Source organism: Cherax quadricarinatus, chromosome 7 (genome assembly GCF_038502225.1).
Source record: "Cherax quadricarinatus isolate ZL_2023a chromosome 7, ASM3850222v1, whole genome shotgun sequence".
In the NCBI taxonomy this organism is placed as follows: domain Eukaryota; kingdom Metazoa; phylum Arthropoda; class Malacostraca; order Decapoda; family Parastacidae; genus Cherax; species Cherax quadricarinatus.
This window is the reverse complement of record NC_091298.1, coordinates 56,929,902-56,955,466: the sequence shown is the minus strand read 5'-3', so window position 1 is coordinate 56,955,466 and position 25,565 is coordinate 56,929,902. Positions and strand designations below refer to the sequence as shown.

Below are 25,565 nucleotides of genomic sequence, written 5' to 3'. Positions count from 1 at the left end.
ACAACAGCACCACCACCACCACAACAACAACAGCACCACCACCACCACCACCACCACCACCACCACCACCACCAACAGCAACCACCACCAACAGCAACGGCACCAGCCAACAACAACCAACGGCACCACCGCCACCAACCACACAACAGCAACCACCACCACAATCACCAACCAACCAACCCAACACAACCACACCACCGCCAACCACAGCAAGCACCACCACCACCACAGCAACAACAGCACCACCACCACCACACAACACAACCACCACAACCAACCACCACCAGCCACCAGCAGCAACAACCACCACCAGCAAGGCACCACCACCACCACCACAACAACAGCACCACCACCCCACCACAGCAACCAACACACCACCACCACCCAACAACCAACACCACAACCAGCACCACCACCACCACAACAACAACCAGCCACCAACACACCACCACCACCAACCAACAACAACAACAGCCACCACCACCACCAACACCAGCAACCACCACCACCACCACCACCACCAACAAGCAACAACAGCAACCACCAACCAACCAGCACCACCAACCAACCAGCCACCACCAACCAACCAACCACACCACCACCACCAACCAACCACCAACAGCACCACCACCACACAACACACCACCACCAACCAACCACACACACCACCACCACCACCAACCAGCACCACCGCACCACCACCAACAGCAACAACACAGCACCACCACCGCCACCACCACACCACCAACCAGCAACCACCACCACCACCAACAACAACAACAGCCACCACCACCACCAACCAACCAACCACAACAACAGCACCACCACCACCACCACCACCACAAGCAACAGCAGCTGCACCACCACCACCACCAACCAACCGCAACCACCACCACCACCACCACGCAACAACGCACCACCACCACCACAACAACAACAGCACCACCACCACCACAACAACAACAGCACCAACACCACACAACACACCACCGCAACCACAGCACCACACCAGCACCACCACCGCAACCAACACACCAACGCACCACCACCAACCAACAGCAGCCACCACCACCACCACCAACCAACAACACACCACCACCACCACCACAACAGGCAGCAACCACACCACCACCACCACCACCACCACAGCAACGGCACCACCACCACCACCAACAACAACGCAACCAGCACCACCACCACCACCACCACAACAACAGCAACAGCACCACCACCACCACCACCACCACAACAACAACAGCACCACCACCACCACCACAACAACAACAGCACCACCACCACCACAACAACAACAGCACCACCACCACCACCACAACAACAACAGCACCACCACCACCACAACAACAACAGCACCACCACCACCACAACAACAACAGCACCACCACCACCACAACAACAACAACAGCAGCACCACCACCACCACCACCACACAACAGGCACCACCACCACCACAACAACAACAACGGCAACCAGCCACCACCACCACCACCACCGCCAACAGCGCCACCACCACCACCACAACAACAACACGCAACCACCACAACCAGCCACAACGAACAACAACAGCACCAGCAGCCACACAACAACAAGGCAACGGCACCAATATCGCCAACCAGGAACAACAGCGGCAGCCAGCCACCACGGCAACAAAACAGCACAGACACCACCAACCGGCAACAGCACGGCGGCAATTCGGCAACCAGGACAGCAGGCACGGCAACAGCCGCAGCGGCAGCAGCAACAGGAGCCAGCCACAGCAGCGGCATCGCGGCAGAGCAGCAACGGCAGCGGCAACTGTGGCGGCAGGCGGATCGGCAAGGAGAACAACGGCGGCAGCGGCGGCAGCGGCAGTATCGGCGGCACAACGGCAGCGGCAGGCAGCAAGCGGCAAGCGGCGGCGGCGGTATCACGCAAGGACAGCAGCACGGCGGCGTATCGGCGGAAGCAGGACAGCACGGCAACAGCGGCGGCAGCGGCACGGCACGCGGCAGCAGCGGCAGCAACGGCGGCAGCAGCGGCAACAACGGCGCAGGCCAGCAGCAAGCGGCGGCAGTATCGGCAACAGAGACAGCAGCAGGCAGGCACAGCGGCATGCAGGCGGCAGGAGCAGCAGCGGCAGCAGGCAAGCAACGGCAGCGGCAATGGCGGCGGCAACAGCAGGCAGCACAACAGCAACGGCGGCAATATCGGCCCAGCAAAGGCAGCAACGCGGCAAGGCGGCAGGCAGCAGCAGCGGAATATCGGCAACGACGGCAGCAAGGCGGCACGGTATCGGAGCAACAGCAGCGGCAACAGCAGCAACGGCAATATCGGCAGCAGGAGGCAAGCGGCGGACAGCAGCAGCAGCAGGCAGGCGGCAGCAATGGTCGGCAACGGAAGCAGCAACAGCGGCAAGCAGCGGCATCGGCAATGGTCAGCGGCAGCGGCAGCAGCAGCAGGCAAGCAGCGGCAGCAGCAGCGGCAGTACAAGCAGCAGCAGGCGGCAGCAGCAGCAGCGGCAGTATCGGCGGAAGAGAGCAGCAAGCAGCGACCTCAGCAGCGATCTCAACACCTCTTAATAACACAAAAATAAACAGGAAAGTGTTATTAAGATGAAGGAAGAAGTTTCGGGCGAGGAGGAAGTGAGAGAGAGAGAGAGAGAGAGAGAGAGAGAGAGAGAGAGAACAGTTCTTCAGTTCACATTCAGGCTGTCTCCTGACTACTAGTCTAGCCGCTTCAAGTCCTGTCTAGATAGATTAGGATAGTGAAGCAGAAGGCTCTCTCCACTCCCTCTGATCATACTGCCGGAAGGAGTATATTAAAATGTGCAGTAATGTGTAATAAGAAGTGTTGAAACACATGCTGTACTTACTACACCTATTATTACTACTACTACCACTACCACCACTGTAGATTATACTTGAAAAATAAACTTGTTGTTGTAGAACGAGGGAAGTTACCTGACCCTTAATGCAGAATATTACAGGTGCGCTCCACCAAGGCTCTTACAGAGTTAACATAAATAACCCGCACATAGAAGAGAGGAGCTTACGACGACGTTTCGGTCCGACTTGGACCATTTACAAAGTCCAAGTCGGACCGAAACGTCGTCGTAAGTTCCTCTCTTCTATGTGCGGGTTATTTGTGTATCGTTCCAGTCACGGTATTGTGCCTTTTTGTTATTTAGAGTTAACATCGTTAATGATACTGTGTGGTAGCTCTTGTTTAGACCTTGATCCAAGAGTTATCTTGCTCTTGATGCTCTCAGATAGATGCATGTTTTAGGTCAGATAGATATTTGTTATGTTTTAGGTCAGATAGATATTAGTTAATATTAGAAGTTATTATTGAAATGAGCTGACTTGTCAGTATTGCTTCCTCTTTCCCGTAGTACTACGTCAAGGTGTGTGAGCACTGCGTCAATGTGTGAGCACTGCGTCAAGGTGTGTGAGCAGTGCGTCAAGGTGTGTGAGCACTGCGTCAAGGTGTGTGAGCACTGCGTCAAGGTGTGTGAGCACTGCGTTAAAGTGTGTGAGCACTGTGTCAGGATGTGTGAACACTGCGTCAAGGTGTATGAGCACTGCGTCAAGGTGTGTGAGCACTGCGTCAAGGTGTGTGAGCACTGCGTCAAGGTGTGTGAACACTGCGTCAGTGTGAACACTGCGTCTTGAAGACTCAGTCTTCTCCTAGTACCGTGTCACCGGCCAATTTTTCTCCGTTATAGATGATGTTAATTGTGACTATAAGATCGTCTATTTAAACTGAGAACATAATCTAGTTAGAAAGTGATTCCTCATGGCCTGGTTACGTCTAGCCGCTCAGACACTACTCTGATTGTCATCCCAAGAGTGTTACTAATCTGGAATAATGCAGGGAAGCACAGTAATGTGACTTATTCCCTTTGGGGTACTGAGAGCCTCTTTACCTGGGTTCCATATCTGTTAAGAGAGAGGAACCCAGAAAGAGAGAGATGGACAAATAAGAGAGGAACCCAGAGAGGGAGAGAGAGGAACCCAGAGAGTCAGACAGATAGAGAGGCACTCAGAGAGGGAGAGAGAGGAACCCAGAGAGACAGACAGAGAGGCACTCAGAGAGAGAGAGAGAGAGAGAGAGAGAGAGAGGAACCCGGAACCAGAAGCTGTGGTGGGAGCACCACCGTGATGCCAAGAATTTCACCATCCAGTGACCGCTCAGATTTTTTGCTAACCGAACGTGACTTTAAATCTCAAACTGCTTGTGTGTTTACACAATACAAGACCTTGGTTACACATCCTCACCATCCTATTTATATCTCCTTTATATATATATATATATATATATATATTATATATATATATATATATATATATATATATATATATATACACAAAAACATCTGTCTTCTCTTGTTTAATTCATAATGTTGTACATTCTACGTCCTTCGAGAGTCTACCTTCAGGACTCTCAGTCTTAGTATAAAAGTGGATTGATTTTCTTATCCTTCTCTGTATACCTTTACCTTTGATAGACCTTTGATGAGCTTCGAGGGACTTTCTACTCCCGGAGCCCGGTCATAGGCCAGGCTTGTCTGGTGCTAGCCTGGTCAACCAGCCTATTGCTGTTGGATGTCCGGTGCCCCACACGCACACACACACACACACATACACACACACACACACACACACACACATACATATATATATATATATATATATATATATATATATATATATATATATATATATATATATATATAATGGTATACAATACCGACAAAGTGAGCAATTACACATGTGCAACATCTGGGTATCTTTATTGTAGACGTTTCGTCATCCAGTGGCTTTATCAATACAAATTCAAGGACATACATGTAATGGGAAGACCGTAGAGCTATATACAAGACTGAGGGACTAATTACCTCGTCTTTTCTATATAGTTCTACAGTCTTCCCATTATGTCCTTGTATTGTATTGATAAAGTCACTGGATGGCGAAACGTCTACAAATAAAAATACCCAGATGTTGCAAATGTGTCTTAATTGTTTATCTCGGCCACATGTTCTCTAACACATTAATGTCCATCCTGTAGAATATAGACCAGAACTGCACCGCATAAGCTAAGCAAACTTTACTAATGATGTGCAGAGCTGTAGGATAACCATTGTTTATATTCTGTCATATAAATCACACAATCTGTTAGACTTATTACACACACTTACACGCTGATGTCTTGGCTTCAGACTTTTGCTTGCCGTCACTCCCAGAATTAGGGGAAACATTTAAATATACAATTAGAAGACTAGTATATATAGATATATGTAAATGTGGCAGTGAGGATATCTAATGTGGCAGTGAGGATATCTAATGTGGCAGTGAGGATATCTAATGTGGCAGTGAGGATATCTAATGTGGCAGTGAGGATATCTAATCAGGAAATACCTCAAAATATTGGTTTCAAGTTGGATGACTTTGCATTTAGAAAGTATATAGACAAGTAATTTTTTGAAAAGAGTTGTAGACGAGTGGAATAATCTGATAAGTAGAGGGGTTGACGCAAGAATATTGGGTAGCTTAAAAAAATAAGATGGGCAGATATAGGAGTGAGAAAGGTTGGATTTAAGAAGGACATGCCTAACATGGACTAGCACTGCTCTTGTGTTGTTATGCTTGTGTGTTTCAAACACAGGTGGATTGTCTGCTTACCACTAGATGGCTCTGGGGATCAGTGCCCAATCTCCTGGTTGACGGTGTGGTTAATCATGCTGTTGGTGCTGGTGGCACGCACTCCATTGTAAGCAGCAGAGCACGGCCTATCAGTTAGCTGTTAGGTGAAAGGACACAAGTTTCAACTAATGTGACATTTTATTGTGGCAACGTTTCGCTCTCCAGGAGCTTTGTCAGGTTGTTACAAACAATACATGGACACAGAGGGCCTATATATATATATATATATATATATATATATATATATATATATATATATATATATATATATATATATATATATATATATATATATATATATATATACCCTCTGTGTCCATGTATTATTTGCAACACCTTGACAAAGCTCCTGGAGAGCGAAACGTTGCCACAATAAAATGTCACATTAGTTGCACTTGTGTCCTTTCACCTAACATATTGTGGGTAATTCTACCATCATTATTACGATCAGTAACTCACTGAATGAACAGATATTTCGTTATTTGTTAGTAATTTCCTCTTGTATGTGAAAGCAGGTTGTTGGGAGCCTTGGACCCCGTACACTTGGCGAGTTGTACTCACTGCATCTTTGCTTGTCACCTACTAAGGTACCTGTTAGTGTACTCATTGCGCCCTTGGTTTTTCACTGGGAGTATTGTGCACTGTCTGCCAAGCCTGCCAGACCCATTACTGTTTACCTACGTACCTACCTGGGGGGTATTTCAGGGATCAGCGCCCCCGCGGCTCGGTCCACGACCAGTCCTCCCAGGTGTAAATTGTGTATCACTCGTTTGTATACAGGTACTACCATGGTTGATACCATCCTTAGGTACTACCATGGTTGATACCATCCTTAGGTACTACCATGGTTGATACCATCCTTAGGTACTACCATGGTTGATACCATCCTTAGGTACTACCATGGTTGATACCATCCTTAGGTACTACCATGGTTGATACCATCCTTAGGTACTACCATGGTTGATACCATCCTTAGGTACTACCATGGTTGATACCATCCTTAGGTACTACCATGGTTGATACCATCCTTAGGTACTACCATGGTTGATACCATCCTTAGGTACTACCATGGTTGATACCATCCTTAGGTACTACCATGGTTGATACCATCCTTAGGTACTACCATGGTTGATACCATCCTTAGGTACTACCATGGTTGATACTATCCTTAGGTACTACCATGGTTGATACCATCCTTAGGTACTACCATGGTTGATACCATCCTTAGGTACTACCATGGTTGATACCATCCTTAGGTACTACCATGGTTGATACCATCCTTAGGTACTACCATGGTTGATACCATCCTTAGGTACTACCATGGTTGATACCATCCTTAGGTACTACCATGGTTGATACCATCCTTAGGTACCACCATGGTCGATACCATCCTTAGGTACTACCATGGTTGATACCATCCTTAGGTACTACCATGGTTGATACCATCCTTAGGTACTACCATGGTTGATACCATCCTTAGGTACCACCATGGTCGATACCATCCTCAAGTACTACCATGGTTGATACCATTCTTAGGTACTACCATGGTTGATATTCTTAGGTACTACCATGGTTGATACCATCCTTAGGTACCACCATGGTTGATACCATCCTTAGGTACTACCATGGTTGATGTCATCCTCAGGTACTACCATGGTTGATACCATGCTCAGGCACTGCCATGGTTGATACCATATTCAGGCACTGCCATGGTTGATATCATTCCTAGGTACTACCATGGTTGATACCATTCCTAGGTGCTACCATGGTTGATACCACTCCTAGGTACTACCATGGTTGATAAAATCCTTAGGTACTACCATGGCTGATACCATTCCTTGGTAGTACCATGGTTGATACCATCCTTAGGTACTAGCATGGCTGATACCATTCCTAGGTACTACCATGATTGATACCATCCTTAGGTACTACCATGGTTGATACCATTCCTAGTTACTACCATGGCTGATGCCATTCCTAGGTACTACCATGGTTGATACCATCCTTAGGTACTACCATGGCTGATACCATTCCTAGGTACTACTATGGTTGATACCATCCTTAGGTACTACCATGGCTGATACTATTCCTAGGTACTACCATGGTTGATACCATTCCTAGGTACTACCATGGTTGATACCATTCTTAGTTACAACCATGGTTGATACCATTCTTAGTTACAACCATGGTTGATACCATTCTTAGTTACAACCATGGTTGATACCATTCCTAGTTACAACCATGACTGATACCATTCCTAGGTACTATGGTTGATACCATTCCTAGTTACAACCATGGTTGATACCATTCCTAGTTACAACCATGGTTGATACCATTCCTAGTTACAACCATGGTTGATACCATTCCTAGGTTCTACCATGGTTGATACCATTCCTAGGTTCTACCATGGTTGATACCATTCCTAGGTACTACCATGGTTGATACCATTCTTACAACCATGGTTGATACCATTCCTAGGTACTACCATGGTTGATACCATTCCTAGTTACAACCATGACTGATACCATTCCTAGGTAATATGGTTGATACCATTCCTAGTTACAACCATGGTTGATACCATTCCTGGTTACAACCATGGTTGATACCATTCCTAGGTTCTACCATGGTTGATACCATTCCTAGGTTCTACCATGGTTGATACCATTCCTAGGTACTACCATGGTTGATGCCATTCCTAGGTACTACCATGGTTGATACCATTCCTAGGTACTACCATGGTTGATACCATTCCTAGGCACTACCATGGTTGCTACCATCCTCAGACATTCACAGTGATTTCAGTGTTAAAACTGATATAGTAAGATCTCTGTCTTTGTCTCTCTACGTTCTGCAGCTCTTTACGTTCTTGAGCTCTACGTTCTTCAGCTCTCTACGTTCTTCAGCTCTACGTTCTTCAGCTCTCTGCGTCCTTCAGCTCTACGTTCTTCAGCTCTCTATGTTCTTCAGGTCTACGTTCTTCAGGTCTACGTTCTTCAGGTCTACGTTCTTCAGGTCTACGTTCTTCAGGTCTACGTTCTTCAGGTCTACGTTCATCGGCTCTCTATTGTCCTTCATTAAACAGGTTTACTTAAGGTGCCTGATAGATATACGTATTATAAATTCTGATATATTACCAGGTAGTCATCTGAGAGCCTGCTGGGTTCACTCTAGAGCCTGCTAGGTTAACCCTAGAGCCTTCTAGGTTCACCTTAGAGCCTGCTAGGTTCATCTGAGAGCTTGCTAGGTTCACCCTAGAGCCTGCCAGGTTCATCTGGTGTCGTGTGGGAGTTCGTAACATGGATTGGGTAATAAACACTCACGTCGGATGTTCTCGTACCTATATTAGATGGAATATATGGGAACGCCAGGCCTGACCTGTCTCCTCTCTCACGACTCGACTTGAACTGTCTTGCTGAGTGCCTAGTGGGTGAGCGGCATTCAAAATTTACTGGGTCAGCAGTAACGGTCAGTGATTCATGCAGCAGTGAATCAGTAACGGTTGGTATGAGTCATTACTACTAACACTATTGGTAACTGATACTGCTGGTAGCTGATACTACTGATATCTGATACTACTAGTTGATACTACTGAGAGCTCGGCGACGCTAATGTATGGTGTTCCGACATACAGCTAATACAAACTAGCAGCGACAGACGTACGGCTCTAGGCTGATTCTGTACAGTGTCCAAATACACAACAGTTGAACATTATAACATACATAAGGATATTATCGGAATGTATGTTAGTGGAATGGACCTTATTGTAATGGATCGTATTGTAATGCATTACAAGGTATGATATATTGCACTTCATAGAATGAGGCTCAACATTGGGATTATACAATAAAAGTGATATAAAAAAATTTGATTGATCGATCTGTATTCATGTGATCTACGGATTCTGAGGAAGGATATGTAGAAAGAAAGAAGTGTTTAACAGAAAGGCAGACTTGGTGCACTCAAATCTAGACTGTTAAATCTCAGAATTTGGAGAGAACGTGAACACACACACACACACACACACACCAAAAAAAAAAAATTCTTGAATATTAATAAGTTGATATTGTAGCAGACAATAGAAATATATTTGAAGCTATATTAATCATTTATACAAGTAATTGACATTTAACCCCAACTTTGCTAGGGTGAGATTTACATATGCTGAATAGGTGTCATCTCTGGGAGGATCAAACTCTGTTGCATTGGCGAGCTCATGCCATGATTGAGGCATATATGAGTAGTGATGAAGGCGGCTCAGGCATCCCTGCGGCTGAGCGGTCTCTTCCTGAGCGGTCTCTTCCTGAGCGGTCTCCTCCTGAAAGGGCTGCGGCTCAGGCATCCCTTCTACAGAGCGGTCTCCTTTTCACACCTATGTGCTAATGACCCTTTTCACACCTATGTGCTAATGACCTTGACCCCGCCCACAACCCCCGCCCGCGCCCCCACCCGAAACCCCCCCGTGCCCCGCCGCGCCCTCGCACCCCACCCGCGCCCTCGCACCCCACCCGCGCCCCGCCGCGCCCTGCCTTCTGCAGCATCGTTCGCATCGCTCCCGCCCCCCCAATTTTTTTCCGATTTTTTTTTAATTTTCTTGTGCTCTCCTCGGATCAAATTTTTGAGGTTCCCCCTCCCACTTTCACCCCCAATTTTTTCTCGATAATACAAAGACTCCAATTCCTCGGATCAAGTTTTCTCGATAATACAAAGACTCCAATTCCTTGGATCAAGTTTTTCTCCTCCATCTCCTTGGATCGAGTTTTTTTTGGATTCCCCCTCTGGGTATAAGCATTCAAAATGGACTCCCACTTGCATCCCAATTTTTTTTTTCTCGATAATACAAAGACTCCAATTCCTTGGATCAAGTTTTTGGATTCCCCCCTATGGGGTTTCGAAATTCTTATGATCTCCTTGGATCAAGTTTTCTCGATAATACAAAGACTCCAATTCCTCGGATCAAGTTTTTCTCGAAATCAAAGTCTCCATCTCCTCGGATCAAGTTTTTGGATTCCCCCCCTCTGGGGTTAAGCATTCAAATGAACTCCTCCTCTGGGGGGCGTGGTGCTCTCTCTTACTACAGGTCTAAACAAGTGTGACGTCAGTATTCCTCTCATTAAGTTAAATGAAGTAAAAAGGGTGTTTACTCGGCGGTCAGTGACGTCACACACACACATACAAGCTGAATCTTGTCGACTTCCCCCTATGTCAGTGACGTCACACACATACAAGCTGAAACTTGTCGACTTCCCCCTACACATTTCATATACAACATAGGGAAAACACTTTCACTCTTAACCCAGGATAATCCAAATAATTTCACATTTTTTTCTTTAATACCCACAACAATCCACAATTTCTTTACAACACAAGTCTAGACATTTTTTCTCGTTTTAACTATTTCATCTCAGGTCACTCCCCACAAAGTAACCTCCTCCCCACCCTCCAGAACCCTCACACTCCAACCAACACCTCACAATTTTCACTCATAACCCCCAATTTTTCTCGTTTTAACTATTTCATCAGAAAAAGTCACCACAACACTTATAACCACTTTTCCATTAATTCACTAGACACAATTTCACATATTACAAAGTTAATATGCACACACACCTCACTTTGAACATCTTCAAAACACTCTCGTAAATCATTTGAATACTCACAAAAAAAATACCTTTGAACATTTTCCAAACAACACTGAAACACTTCCAAGACAACATTTTGAGTACTCCCAAATACACAACTGAATACTACTAAAACACCACTGATTACAGTCAAAACACAACCTTCCTTTTTCATTCCGTATATCTCCTAGAGTTGTTTTAACCCCGACAGGCCCATCATGACATTAGGAGCCAGAGTGTAGTAGGTGGTGTTGGAGTGGTGATGGTTGCTCTGGCTCCTACGTCGTGATGGGCCCGTCGGGGTTAAAACAACTCTAGGAGATATACGGAATGAAAAAGGAAGGATGTTTTAGGGATGATGTGGGTGAGGAAATGTGATATGCAACATAAATGCGGTATGAAATGTCTTAGATTTGGTGTGTATGTCTCATGTCTTAAATTTGCGAATGAAATGTATAAGATGTGGGTGATATGGAAATGGTGATCATGATTTTTGTGTGAATAATTATAAAAAATGTGTGTTTTCTGTGATGTTGGTGGTGGGGTCATAAAATCTGGTAAACGTCTTGGATATAGTGTTCTTAGATAATGTAGGGCACAACAGGTTGAAACAAGGTGGGTTGGGTGTGATGTTACCAACCACCAAGTAACACAATGGGAGTGTGACGTCACTGGAGGTGAGCTCGTCGGTCCTGTGAGGTGTGACATCGTGTGTTGGTGGTAGTGAGGTGAGTGCGCTTAGATATTGTCAAATATGATTTTTTTTGTGTGTGAAATGTTTATAAAAATGAGTGTTTTCTGTGATATTAGTGATTTTTGAGGTAAGTGAACATGGGTGATTGTAGTTGGTGGTTGTCTTAGATTATGTGTGTGTACAAGATATGTTTTCAGTTGATGGTGATCATGTACTAAGTGTTTGCGTATTAGGTTTGTGTTCATGCTTTTTTTTTTTTTATGCGCCAAATGGGGAGGGAGTTCTTGGTTATAGTGATTTGAGGGGATTTCTATAAAAAGGATGTTGGATAGTGATGTTAAACTTAGTTTCTGGTGATTTTGACGGTGATTTGGTAGTAATCAGTAGTGTTTTGGGAGTATTCGGAGGTGTTTGATGGTGTTTTTTGAAGGTGTTCAAATGATGTGCAGAGTATTTTTTGAAGATCAGTGGTGTTCAGAGTTGGTTCAAAGTTAGTCAGTGTGTTAGATATGGTAATGTCTCATGTCATAAGTGTCTGAGTTAGTTTTTGTGTTAATGTTGTAAAGTCTGGAGACTGAGGGAGTAGTATGGTGGATGTGTTGTAATTTCAGTTAATGAAATGTGTAAGTGTAGATAAATTAGAGATGATAAATCTTATTTGGGAGTAATCAAAATGATATTTTGGAAGTGCTTCAGTGTTGTTTGGAAATGTTCAAAGGTGTTTATGTGAGTATTCAAATGATTTATGAGAGTGTTCGAAGTAATCTTGGGGTTGTTCTGTAGTGAGATGATAAAGGTTGTGGATGAGAGGTATTGAGAAAAGGTGGTCTCAAATGATGTATGAGAGTGTTTTGAAGGTGTTCAAAGTAAAGTGAGGTGTGTGTGTGTGTGTGTGTGTGTGTGTGTGTGTGTGTGTGTGTGCGTGCGTGTGTGTGTGTGTGTGTGTGTGTGTGTGTGTGTGTGTGTGTGTGTGTGTGTTAGGTGGTCATAGAGTTTTGTGAATATCATGGTTACAGTGATTTTAGTGTATTTGAGTTAGGTTAGGTTAGGTTAGGTTCGGTTAGGTTAGGTTAGGCTAGGTTAGGATAGGTTCGGTTAGGTAAGGTTAGGTTAGGTTAGGTTAGGTTAGGATAGGTTAGGTTAAGTTAGGTAGGGTACAACAGGTTGAAACAAGGTGGGTTGGGTGTGATGTTACCAACCACCAAGTAACACAATGGGAGTGTGACGTCACTGGAGGTGAGCTCGTCGGTCCTGTGAGGTGAGACATCGTGTGTTGGTGGTAGTGAGGTGAGTGCGCTTAGATATTGTCAAATATGATTTTTTTTTGTGTGTGTGTGTGTGTGAAATGTTTATAAAAATGAGTGTTTTCTGTGATATTAGTGATTTTTGAGGTAAGTGAACATGGGTGATTGTAGTTGGTGGTTGTCTTAGATTATGTGTGTGTACAAGATATGTTTTCAGTTGATGGTGATCATGTACTAAGTGTTTGCGTATTAGGTTTGTGTTCATGCTTTTTTTTTATGCGTCAAATGGGGAGGGAGTTCTTGGTTATAGTGATTTGAGGGGATTTCTATAAAAAGGATGTTGGATAGTGATGTTAAACTTAGTTTCTGGTGATTTTGACGGTGATTTGGTAATAATCAGTAGTGATTTGGGAGTATTCGGAGGTGTTTGATGGTGTTTTTTTGAAGGTGTTCAAATGATGTGCAGAGGGTGTTCAAAGTAAAGTGATGTGTGTGTGTGTGTGTGTGTGTGTGTGTGTGTGTGTGTGTGTGTGTGTGTGTGTGTGTGTGTGTGTGTAGATGATTATCTTAAATCTACCTTGGGTGTGAACCGCATTACATGGTGTCGTCGGAGGGGGAAGGGGTGTACAAAAATCATGACGCAATACTTTGGGGTGACCCATATAAGCTCAAGGAGTCTCTCAGAGCGAGGAATGTGTTTCTGTTCGGAAATCGAGTAAATATTTCTACCATTGAGTGTGTTTACCAACAAGAAAATAATGTTCGATTTTAAGATAAAGTTTTCAAAACTAATTTGGAAATATCCAAAAATGGAGTCGTTCAAAGTAATTCTGGAGTACTCTAATGTATTTTGGAAGTGTTCCATGTGTGTGTGTGTGTGTGTGTGTGTGTGTGTGTGTGTGTGTGTTAGGTGGTCATACAGTTTTGTGAATATCTTGGTTACAGTGATTTTAGTGGATTTGAGTTAGGTTAGGTTAGGTTAGGTTAGGTTAGGTTAGGATAAGTTAGGTTAGGTTAGAAAAGGTTAGGTTAGGTTAGGTTAAGTTAGGTTAGGTTAGGTTAGGATAAGTTAGGTTAGGTTAGGTTAGGTTAGGTTAAGTTAGGTTAAGTTAGGTTAGGTTAGGTTAGGTTAGGTTAGGTTAGGTTAGGCTAGGTTAGGTTATGTTAGGATAGGTTAGGCTAGGTTAGGATAGGTTAGGTTAGGTTAGGAAAGGTTAGGATAGGTTAGGTTAAGTTAGGTTAAGTTAGGTTAAGTTAGGTTAGGTTAGGTTAGGTTAGGATAGGATAGGATAGGTTAGGTTAGGTTAGGTTAGGTTAGGTTAGACTAGGCTAGGTTAGGTTAGGTTAGGTTCGGTTAGGTTAGGTTAGGTTAGGTAAAGATAGGCTAGGTTAGGTTAGGTTAAGTTAGGTTAGGTTAAGTTAGGTTAAGTTAGGTTAGGTTAGGTTAGGTTAGGATAGGTTAGGTTAGGTTCGGTTAGGTTAAGATAGGTTAGGTTAGGGTAGGTTAAGTTAAGTTAGGTTAGGTTAGGTTAGATTAGGTTAGGATAGGATAGGTTAGGTTAGGTTAGGTTAGGTTAGGTTAGGTTATTGGTTACAGTGATTTTAGTGGATTTGAGTTAGGTTAGGTTAGGTTAGGATAAGTTAGGTTAGGTTAGGAAAGGTTAGGTTAGGTTAGGTTAAGTTAGGTTAGGTTAGGTTAGGATAAGTTAGGTTAGGTTAGGTTAGGTTAGGTTAAGTTAGGATAAGTTAGGTTAGGTTAGGTTAGGTTCGGTTAGGTTAGGCTAGGTTAGGTTATGTTAGGATAGGTTAGACTAGGTTAGGATAGGTTAGGCTAGGTTAGGAAAGGTTAGGATAGGTTAGGTTAAGTTAGGTTAAGTTAGGTTAGGTTAGGTTAGGTTAGGATAGGATAGGATAGCATAGGTTAGTTTAGGTTAGGTTAGGTTAGGTTAGACTAGGCTAGGTTAGGTTAGGTTAGGTTCGGTTAGGTTAGGTTAGGTTAGGTAAAGATAGGCTAGGTTAGGTTAGGTTAAGTTAGGTTAAGTTAGGTTAGGTTAGGTTAGGTTAGGTTAGGTTAGGTTAGGTTAGGTTAGGTTAGGTTAGGATAGGTTAGGTTAGGTTAGGTTAGGTTAGGTTAGGTTAGGTTAGGTTAGGTTAGGTTAGGTTAGGTTAGGTTAGGTTAGGTTAGGTTAGGTTAGGTTAGGTTAGGTTAGGTTAGGTTAGGTTAGGTGTGTGTGTGTGTGTGTGTGTGTGTGTGTGTGTGTGTGTGTGTGTGTGTTAGGTGGTTATAGAATTTTGTGAATATCTTGGTTACATTGATTTTTAGTGGATTTGAGATGGGTGATGAGATGCATTTGTGGATGTGAAATGTGATTTTGTGTTTGTTCAGAAGAGGTGTGATGGGAAACGGGTGAGTGGATGTGAAGAAAATGCGGGTGAGATGGAGAGGGGTATGGGGAGGGTTGTATTAGAAATTTAATGAAATATGGGGAGATTTTACTGAAAATAAAAGGTAATGTGTGAATATTTTAAAAAGAAATTATAGAATTGAAAAGTTATGATATATTGGAAAAGAATGGAGGGTGTTGAAACATGTCGCAATAGTTGGGTAGTGAGATTAGTTGATGCGAGTATATTATCAATTTATGTGGATACAAGGACATGGGTATGGAGAGGATTTTATTAGAATTTTAGTAATGTAAAGAGGAATGTGTATTACATTTAAGATTCAGTAAAAAGAAGGGGAAAAAAATGTGAATAAATTGGTAATTGATGAGGGTTATGGGTAATGTAGTCGAACTAGAGTTGCTGAAAAAGTGTTTATAAGTGGTGTGGTGACTTTTTCTGATGAAATAGTTAAAACGAGAAAAATGTCTAGACTTATGTTGTATTTTGTGAAGAAATTGTGGATTGTGGGATGTGGGTGTTGTGGGATGTGGGTGTTGTTGTCGAACTAGAGTTGTTGAAAAGTGATTATAAGTTGTGGGTTGTTGTGCCTTTTTCTGATGAAATTAGTTGAAACGAGAAAAAATTGTTGGTTGTTTGGGTTGTTGTGGGTGTTGTTGTCGAACTAGAGATGTTGAAAAGTGATTATAAGTTGTGGGTTGTTGTGACTTTTCTGATGAAATTAGTTGAAACGAGAAAAAATTGTGGGTTGTGGGTAATGTTGTCGAACTAGAGATGCTGAAAAGTGGTTATAAGTTGTGGGTTGTTGTGACTTTTCTAATGAAATTAGTTAAAACGAGAAAAAATTGTGGGTTGTGGGTGATGTGGGTGATGTGGGTGTTGATCTTAGTTTATGGTGATTTTGGTTGTGTTTTGACTGTATTCAGTGGTGTTTTAGTAGTATTCAGTTGTGTATTTGGGAGTACTCAAAATGTTGTCTTGGAAGTGTTTCAGTGTTGTTTGGAAAATGTTCAAAGGTATTTTTTGTGAGTATTCAAATGATTTATGAGAGTGTTTTGAAGGTGTTCAAAGTGAGGTGTGTGTGCGTATTAACTTTGTAATATGTGAAATTGTGACTAGTGAATTTATCGAAAAGTGGATATAAGTGTTGTGGTGACTTTTTCTGATGAAATAGTTAAAACGAGAAAAAATTGTTGGTTATGAGTGAAAATTGTGAGGTGTTGGTGGGAGTGTGAGGGTTTGGGAGGGTGGAGAGAAGGTAGGTTACTTCGTGGGGAGTGACCTGAGATGAAATAGTTAAAACGAGAAAAAATGTCTAGACTTGTGTTGTAAAGAAATTGTTGATTGTTGTGGGTATTAACGAAAAAAAAGTGAAATTATTTGGGTTATCCTGGGTTAAGAGTGAAAATGTTTTTTCCCTATGTTGTATATGAAATGTGTAGGGGTAAGTGGACAAGATTCAGCCTGTGTGTGCGGTCATCACGTGACGTCACTGACATAGGGGGAAGTCGACAAGATTGAGCCTGTATGTGTGAGGTCATCATGTGACGTCACTGACATAGGGGGAAGTCGACAAGATTGAGCCTGTATGTGTGAGGTCATCATGTGACGTCACTGACATAGGGGGAAGTCGACAAGATTGAGCCTGTATGTGTGAGGTCATCATGTGACGTCACTGACATAGCCGAGTAAACACCCTTTTTACTTCATTTAACTTAATGAGAGGAATACTGTCGTCACACATGTTTAGACCTGTAGTAAGAGAGAGCACCATGCCCCCATAGGAGGAGTTCATTTGAATACTTACCCCAGAGGGGGGAATCCAAAAACTTGATCCGAGGAGATGGAGACTTTGATTTCGAGAAAAACTTGATCCGAGGAATTGGAGTCTTTGTATTATCGAGAAAACCTTGATCCAAGGAGATGGAGTCTTGGTATTATCGAGAAAACCTTAATCCGAGGAGATCATAAGAATTTCGAAACCCCATAGGGGGGAATCCAAAAACTTGATCCAAGGAATTGGAGTCTTTGTATTATTGAGAAAAAAAATCGATAAAATTTGGGGTAGGGGTAAAAGTGGGAGGGGTAATCCAAAAAACTTGATTCGAGGAAGTGGAGACTTTTGAATGCTTATACCCAGAAGGGGAATCCAAAAAAACTTGATCCAAGGAGATGGAGACTTTGATTTCGAGAAAATTTGATCCGAGGAATTGGAGTCTTTGTATTATCGAGAAAAAAAAATTGGGATGGGGGGTGAAAGTGGGAGGGGAAACCTCAAAAATTTGATCCGAGGAGATGGAGAGCACATGAAATTCAAAAAAAATTAGAAAAAAAATCGGAAAAAAAATCGGGGGAGCGGGGGCGATCCGGACGACACTGCAGAAGGCGCAGCAGAAGGCGCGGGGCGGGGCGCGAGGGGCGCGAGGGGAGGTAGAGAGTACAGGATCAGGAGGATTGTCAGAGTCTGTCACATTATTCTGGGTAGGAACATCATTATCATCACATACTAACTTCATGTGATCTAAATGCGATTCTTTATACTGACCAGTACTAATTTCTCTAACCTTATACTTATTGCCAGTGATATGTTCAACTACTCGATAAGGACCAACCAACTTTTGATCAAGCTTAGGCATTGCAGACGTTTTGTTAAAATTAGTCAGCATAACTCTCGAACCTGCTTTAATTTTGGTCGACTTTGTTCGAGTGTTTGCGACTCTTGTAAATTCTGCTGTTGATTTATGAAGTGTTTTACGGATTCTTCTAAAAACACTTTGAGCTAAGCTGGTACAAATTGCTATGCAATCATCAGGGTTGTACTTTGGTTTCAGTCTAGAATATAACAACTCATAAGGCTTATCTAAACCGTACAATGCATAATGTGGAGTGTCACCTATAGAAACATTGTAAGCAGAATTTATGGCACACTGCACATCAGGTATAACTTCATCCCAAGTTTCACTGTTGAGATTGATAGTGGCTCTCAAGACATCTACTTTCTTATTGGTTCGTTCCGCTAACCCATTGCTGGCAGGATGATGAGGAACAATGGTAGATTTAGAGTTCTTGTACAAGGTACACAAATTTTCAAGAATCTCATTACAAAATTCACCTCCATTATCTGTTACTAGGGACTTAGGGGTGGTATGCCTGCAGATAATGCATTCTTTAAATGCTTTAGCTACTGTCTCTGCAGTCTTATCTGCAATAGGAACTAACTCACAATATCTGGTGAAATGGTCTACCATAACACACAGATGTTGCTCTGGAGAGAACATTGGAAATTAGTTAACAGATCTAGCGCAACTCTTTCCCATGGTTCGCTAGTAGTTGGTTCCACCTGGATTGGATTAGGACAATTAACACTGCCTTTGTGTTGCATGCAGACATTTCTTAACATACTCAGAAATATCAGTTGCCATACGAGGCCAAAAGTATTTCAGTCTGGCTTGTTTTACTGAATGATCCATACCAGGGTGTGCAACACCTGGTACATCGTGAACTAGCTGTAAGGCTACATTTACTAGTGACTGGAATTAATAACTGGTATACCCGTCTGCTTGGAGTACTCAGCTCGGGTGTGCGATACAGTAATTCGTGGTTCATGACAAAGTCACTGATGGGTGCTGGTGGTTTCACAGTCAGAATAAGATCTTCCTGGAGCAGGAATCGAACCACACCAGACCACATATGATCCGCTCTTTGAGCATTCTTTACGTCCTCTGCACTAAATGGAGGGTTTGCTGTTACTATACTAACATGTCATGGTAAAGCATCTCCGATTACATTTGACTTGCCAGGTAAGTGTTGAAGGTAGGATTGGACTCTTGGATAGTCAGGGTCCATCTGGCTAACCTTCCAGTGGGTTGTTCTGGAATAAAGATATCAGTGAAGTATTGTCTGTCAAGACATGAACAGGGTACTGATAAATAATGTCTCGGAAGGGCTTTAAAGACCATACTATTGCTAAAGCTTCTTGTTAAGTTACTGTATAATTACGTTCATCCTTCGTAAGGACTCGGCTAGCAAATGCAACTGCGTTGTACTTGCCATCAGTCTTCTGAGCTAGTACGGCACCTATGCCACGTAAACTAGCATCAGTTGTCAGATAGAAGGGCTTAGAAAAAATCTGGAAATTTCAAGATTGGAGCAGATGTTAGCTTTTCTTTTAGAGTTTGGAATGTTCTTTCTTGATGGAAGGTGCAAACGAAAGGAGCATCTTTCTTAAGCAACTCAGTTAGAGGAGCTGCCATGGAAGAAAAATTGGCAGTGAAAGATCCACAAAGGATCTTACGGCATCAGCAGTTTTGGGAGATGGAAAATTTAATACTGTAGTTACTTTGGTCAGTCGTAACCCTTCTAAGAGTGACTACGTGACCAAGAAACTTGATTTCTCTTCTGAAAAATTGACATTTAGACAGTTTGATCTTTAAATTGGCTTCTTCAAGCTTACCAAGTACTACATCAAGTTATTTCAAGTGTGTATCCTCATCTTCGGACATGACGACTATGTCATCTAAGTACACCATAAGATATTAGTCATGAGCCTCGAGAATGTGATAGGCGAAGATCGTAACCCAAAAGCCATATGGAGGAAGTGATAATGACCTGTAAGAGTGGAAAATGCGGTTAGGTCTTGGCTGTCCTAGTGAAGAGGGACTTGCTAAAACCCTTGTAACAAGTCCAGGGTCGAAAAGACTTTGTTATCTCCGATGTTACATAAATTGTCACCAAGTACAGGAAGTGGGAAGCGATCTGGAATAGTTTTCGCATTTAACTTCCTAAAGTCAATCACTAGGTGCAAATTACCGTCCTTCATAGGTACTATAATCAAGGGCGCATTCCAGGATGAATTGCTAGGTGCCATAACTCCATCATCTAGCACCTGATTGATCAATTCTTCTGCGACAGCAAACTTGTGAATGAGGCATTCTGTACGCAGGTATATAAATAGGTCTGGTACCAGGTTCAAGTGGGATACGATGGGACAATAAGTTCGTTATACCCATCTTCTCACCTGGTAAGGCAATGGCTTTACGACGTTTGTTCAACAGAGTCAACAAACGCTTGACCTCGTCTGGGAAGTCAGTGGGAGCTAAGCCTTTCTCCTCTACTGGTGGAATGGATTGATCCAAAGAAGTGGATCTTAGAGCCTGGTAGGCTCATTTTAGGGCCTGGTAGGAGCATCTTAGAGCCTGGTAATCATCTTCAGCATACAGCGGGGTCATCTTCGAGCCTGATATAGGCTTATCTCACAGCCTGGCAGGTTCTTACTAGAGCCTGATAGTCATTCTAGAGATTACTAGGATTGTTTTCCGGCTTGGTAAACCCATTTAGAACCTGCTATTTTCAATGCAGGTTCGCCCATTAACCGGATACTCACCCATTAATCGGATAGACTCAACCCATTAACCGGATACTCACCCATTAACCGGATAGACTCACCCATTAACCGGATAGACTCACCCATTAACCGGATAGACTCACCCATTAACCGGATAGACTCACCCATTAACCGGATAGATTCACCCATTAACCGGATAGACTCACCCATTAACCGGATAGATTCACCCATTAACCGGATACTCACCCATTAACCGGATAGATTCACCCATTAACCGGATAGACTCACCCATTAACCGGATAGACTCACCCATTAACCGGATAGACTCACCCATTAACCGGATAGACTCACCCATTAACCGGATAGACTCACCCATTAACCGGATAGACTCACCCATTAACCGGATAGACTCACCCATTAACCGGATAGACTCACCCATTAACCGGATAGACTCACCCATTAACCGGATAGACTCACCCATTAACCGGATAGACTCACCCATTCGCCAAGATACTTATTCAGATATAAGTAAAGTTACTTTTATTATTATTATTATTATTATTATTATTAAGCGCTAAACTCACAGGGGTCACACAGTGCTTGGGGGAATAAGAGGTCACAAAGTTTGACCCTAGGCAGAGCAGGGGAGCTCTAATTCCTTGGATCAAGAGCCCAGTACTCTGTCTTAAAGTCTGGTGTTCTGTCTTAGGCTCCAGTGCTCTATATTGGAGTCCAGTGATTTATCTGCTAGGCCATTGTTCCATCTTAGAGTCCAGTGCTCCATCTTAGTCCGGTGCTCTATCTTAGAGCCTGGTGTTCCATGTTAGAGTCCGGTGCTCCATCTTAGTCATGTGCTCTATCTTAGAGTCCGGTGCTCTATCTTAGGGTCCAATGCAACTCAGGTACTTGCAGAGGTACTCAGACTCCTATAATCTTTCTAGAGCTCTTATACTCATTCTAGAGCTCTAATACTCATTTTAGCGCTCTTATACTCATTTTAAAGCTCTAATACTCATTTTAGAGCTCTTATACTCATTCTAGAGCTCTGATACTCCTTCTAGAGCTCTTATACTCTTTCTACAGCTCTTTTGCTTTTTCTAGAGCTCTTATACTCATAGATACGCTCAAGGTCTTGAGAGTATCATCATAGAGCTTAGTGCTTTCTCTCTCTTTGAGAGCTCAAACACATTTAGAGACCGAGAGAGAGATTTTTGAGTTTTTTTCTTCTCAGAACTGATAGACTTAGTCCAGAGCTGATAGATGCATGCCAGGACTGATAGACTTAGTCCAGAGCTGATAGATGCATGCCAGGTCTGATAGACTTAGTCCAGAGCTGATAGATGCATGCCAGAGCTGATAGATTTAGTCCAGAGCTGATAGATGCATGCCAGACCTGATAGATTTAGTCCCGAGCTGATAGATGCGTACCAGAGCTGACAGACTTAGTCCAGAGCTGATAGATGCATGCCAGGACTGATAGACTTAGTCCAGAGCTGATAGATGCATGCCAGGACTGATAGACTTAGTCCAGAGCTGATAGATGCATGCCAGAGCTGATAGACTTAGTCCAGAGCTGATAGATGCATGCCAGACCTGATAGATTTAGTCCAGAGCTGATAGATGCGTACCAGAGCTGACAGACTTAGTCCAGAGCTGATAGATGCATGCCAAGACTGATAGACTTAGTCCATAGCTGATAGATGCATGCCAGAACTGATAGATTTAGTCCAGAGCTGACAGATGCATGCCAGAACTGATAGACTTAGCCCAGGGCTGACAGATGCATGCCAGAGCTGATAGACTTAGTCCAGAGCTGATAGATGCATGCCGGGACTGATAGACTTAGTCCAGAGCTGATAGACTTAGCCCAGAGCTGATAGATGCATACCAGAGCTGACAGACTTACTCCAGAGCTGATATATGCATGCCAGAACTGATAGACTTAGTCCAGAGCTGATAGATGCATGCCAGGGCTGATAGACTTAGTCCAGAGCTGATAGATGCATGCCAAGACTGATAGACTTAGTCCAGAGCTGATAGATGCATGCCAGAGCTGATAGACTTACTCCAGAGCTGATAGAGGCATGCCAGAACTGATAGACTTAGTCCAGAGCTGATAGAATATCCCAGCGTTGATAGACTAAACGCAGAATTCAATAGATTGTTATAGAGCCTGATAGATTAGTGTAGAAGCTGCGAGACTGAGCCTCAGGCCTGGTACTTATCCTAGAGCTTGATAGACTGGTACAGAGCCTGATAGATTGGTGTAGAGCCTGATAGACTGAGCCTCATGCCTGGTACTTATCCTAGAGTTTGATAGACTGGTTTTGAGCCTGATGATTGACTCAGAAGCCTGATAGACTGAGCACAAGGCCTGATGGGCTGAGTCAAGAGCCTGGTAAACTGATCCCAAAGCCTGATAGACTGAGTGCAGAGTTTGAAGACTTGTGTAGAGCCTGATAGATAAATGTAGAGCCTGATACATGAAGATTAAAGCTTGACAGACTTGAGCCCAAAGACTCATAAATTGAACCTGGAGCCTGATAGACAGGTGCAGAGTTTGATAGACAGAGCCTGTAGAATGATACACACATGTAAAGCCTGGTAGAGTGATCCTGTTGCCTGATTGAACCTATAGCTTAATAGATGTAGATAATAGACTGGGCCTGGAGCCAGATAGACATATGTAGAGCCTGATAGACTGAGCCAGGAACCTGATAGACAGATGTAGAGCTAATAGAGCCTAGTACCTGAAAGACAAATGTAAAGCCTGATTGATTTAGATTGATGTCTGATAAAACGGGTTTAGAGCCTGATAGACAGGCCTATAGCCTGATAGACAGGTGTAGAGCCTGATAGACTGAGCCTAGAGCCGGATATGAAGGTGTTGAGCCTGATAGACTGAACCTACAGCCTGACGGGTGTAGAACCTAATAGACAGGTGTAGAGCCTGTTAGACTGAGCCTAGAACTTGATAGACAAATGTAAAACCTGATAGACAGGTGTAGGACCTGTTAGGTGTAGAGCCTGATAGACTGAGCCTAGAGCCTGATAGACAGGTGCAGAGCGATTGACAGGTGTAAAGCCTGAGAGTCAGGTGTAGAGTGTGATAGGTGTAAAGGCTTGATAGACTGAGTCTAGAGCCTGATAAAGTGAGCCTGGACCTGATAGACTGAGCCTGGACCTGATAGACTGAGCCTGGAGTCTGGACCTGATAGATTGAGTGTGGAACCTGATAGACTGAGCCTGGATCTGATAGATTGAATGGGGGACCTGGCAGTGAGCCTAAACCTGATAGATTCAGCGTGCGGCCTGATAAACTGAGCCTGGGCCTGATAGACTGAGTGTGGAGCCTGGGCCTGATGGACTGAGTGTAGAGCCTGGACCCGATAAAGTGAGCCCGGAGCCTGATAGACAGATGTAAAACTTGATAGATTAAACCTAGAGCCTAATAGAAAGAGTCTGGAGCCTGATAGGTGTAGCGCCTGAGAGAATGAGCCTGGATCCTGATGGACTGAACCTGGGAGCCTAATTAACCGAACCTGGAGCCTAATAGACCGAACCTGGAGCCCAATAGCCCGACCCTGGAGCCTAATAAACCGAACCTAGAGCCTGATAGATAAGTGTAGAACATGATAGATTGAACCTAGAACCTAATAGACGGAACCGGACCCTGACAGACGATGCAGAGCCTGATGGAGAGGTGTAGTGCCTGATAGAGTGAGCCTGGAGCCTGATAGAGGTGTAGCGCCTGACAGAGTGAATCTGGAGCCTCACAGAGAGGTGTAGCGCCTGACAGAGTGAATCTGGAGCCTGATAGAGATGTAGCGCCTGATAGAGTGAGCTTGGAGCCTGATAGAGAACTGCAGTGCCTGATAGTGATCCTGGCACCTGACAGACAGTGCAGAGCCTGATAGAGGGGTGTAGAACGTGAGGCCAGACTCACCTCTGTCTCCCTGGCCAGGCGACGGAACAGTTCGTCAGACTCAAACTTGGTCTTCTGGTCTGGCACAACCCGCGGCATCTTGAACATGAGCCGCGGCTTGGGCGGCTGCGGCTGCGGCTCGTAGAGTGCGGGCAGCGGTGACTCGTAATGCGGCAGCATGGTCGTTGACACCGTCATCTGCTCGTTGAGGGACGACGTCATCTTGTAAACACGGCGCCGATGGACGCACGACTTGGGGGGGAGGGGGACCGACACACTCGCGTACACACCACAGTGATGCTCACCAGGTAACGTTGTGTGGGTTACTGATGCCTCGCTTTCCTCGCCCCGCCATTGTTGGTGCTGGGCGGGGCCCGGGGCGGGGCCGGGGGCGGAGTGAGGGCGGGGCAGGGGCGGAACTACACCAGGTAACCAGTGAGTACGCTGTGTGTCCCCTCGTGGGCGTGGCCAGCTGCGGTTAACCAATCAGTGGCCAGCGTGGCTGTCATCCCCTCTGCCGGGATGCCGCAGCATCACTGCCAGACAGTCTCGAATCTCTCAGTTTTATCCCTAACCGTTCTTAACAGTCAGGGAAAAACAAAAGTTAGTTTCGTGAATAATGTCGGTAACAGGTCGTT

The 25,565-nt window shown here is 44.1% G+C and overlaps 1 protein-coding gene across 2 annotated transcripts in view; it reads right to left on the bottom strand.

Moving 5' to 3' along the window:
* The window catches only part of LOC138851024 (protein big brother-like), a 157,483-nt gene extending 132,158 nt beyond the window's left edge, over nucleotides 1-25,325 (bottom strand). Inside the window, exon 1 of one of the 2 annotated variants that reach the window (XM_070082506.1) lies at nucleotides 24,949-25,325. In XM_070082506.1, coding sequence (XP_069938607.1) covers nucleotides 24,949-25,149 — 201 coding nt within the window. In that variant the 5' untranslated portion in view covers nucleotides 25,150-25,325. The remainder of the gene's footprint in view (nucleotides 1-24,948) is intronic. The other variant, XM_070082507.1, reaches the window with a different exon arrangement.
* Nucleotides 25,326-25,565: the final 240 nt, after the last annotated feature.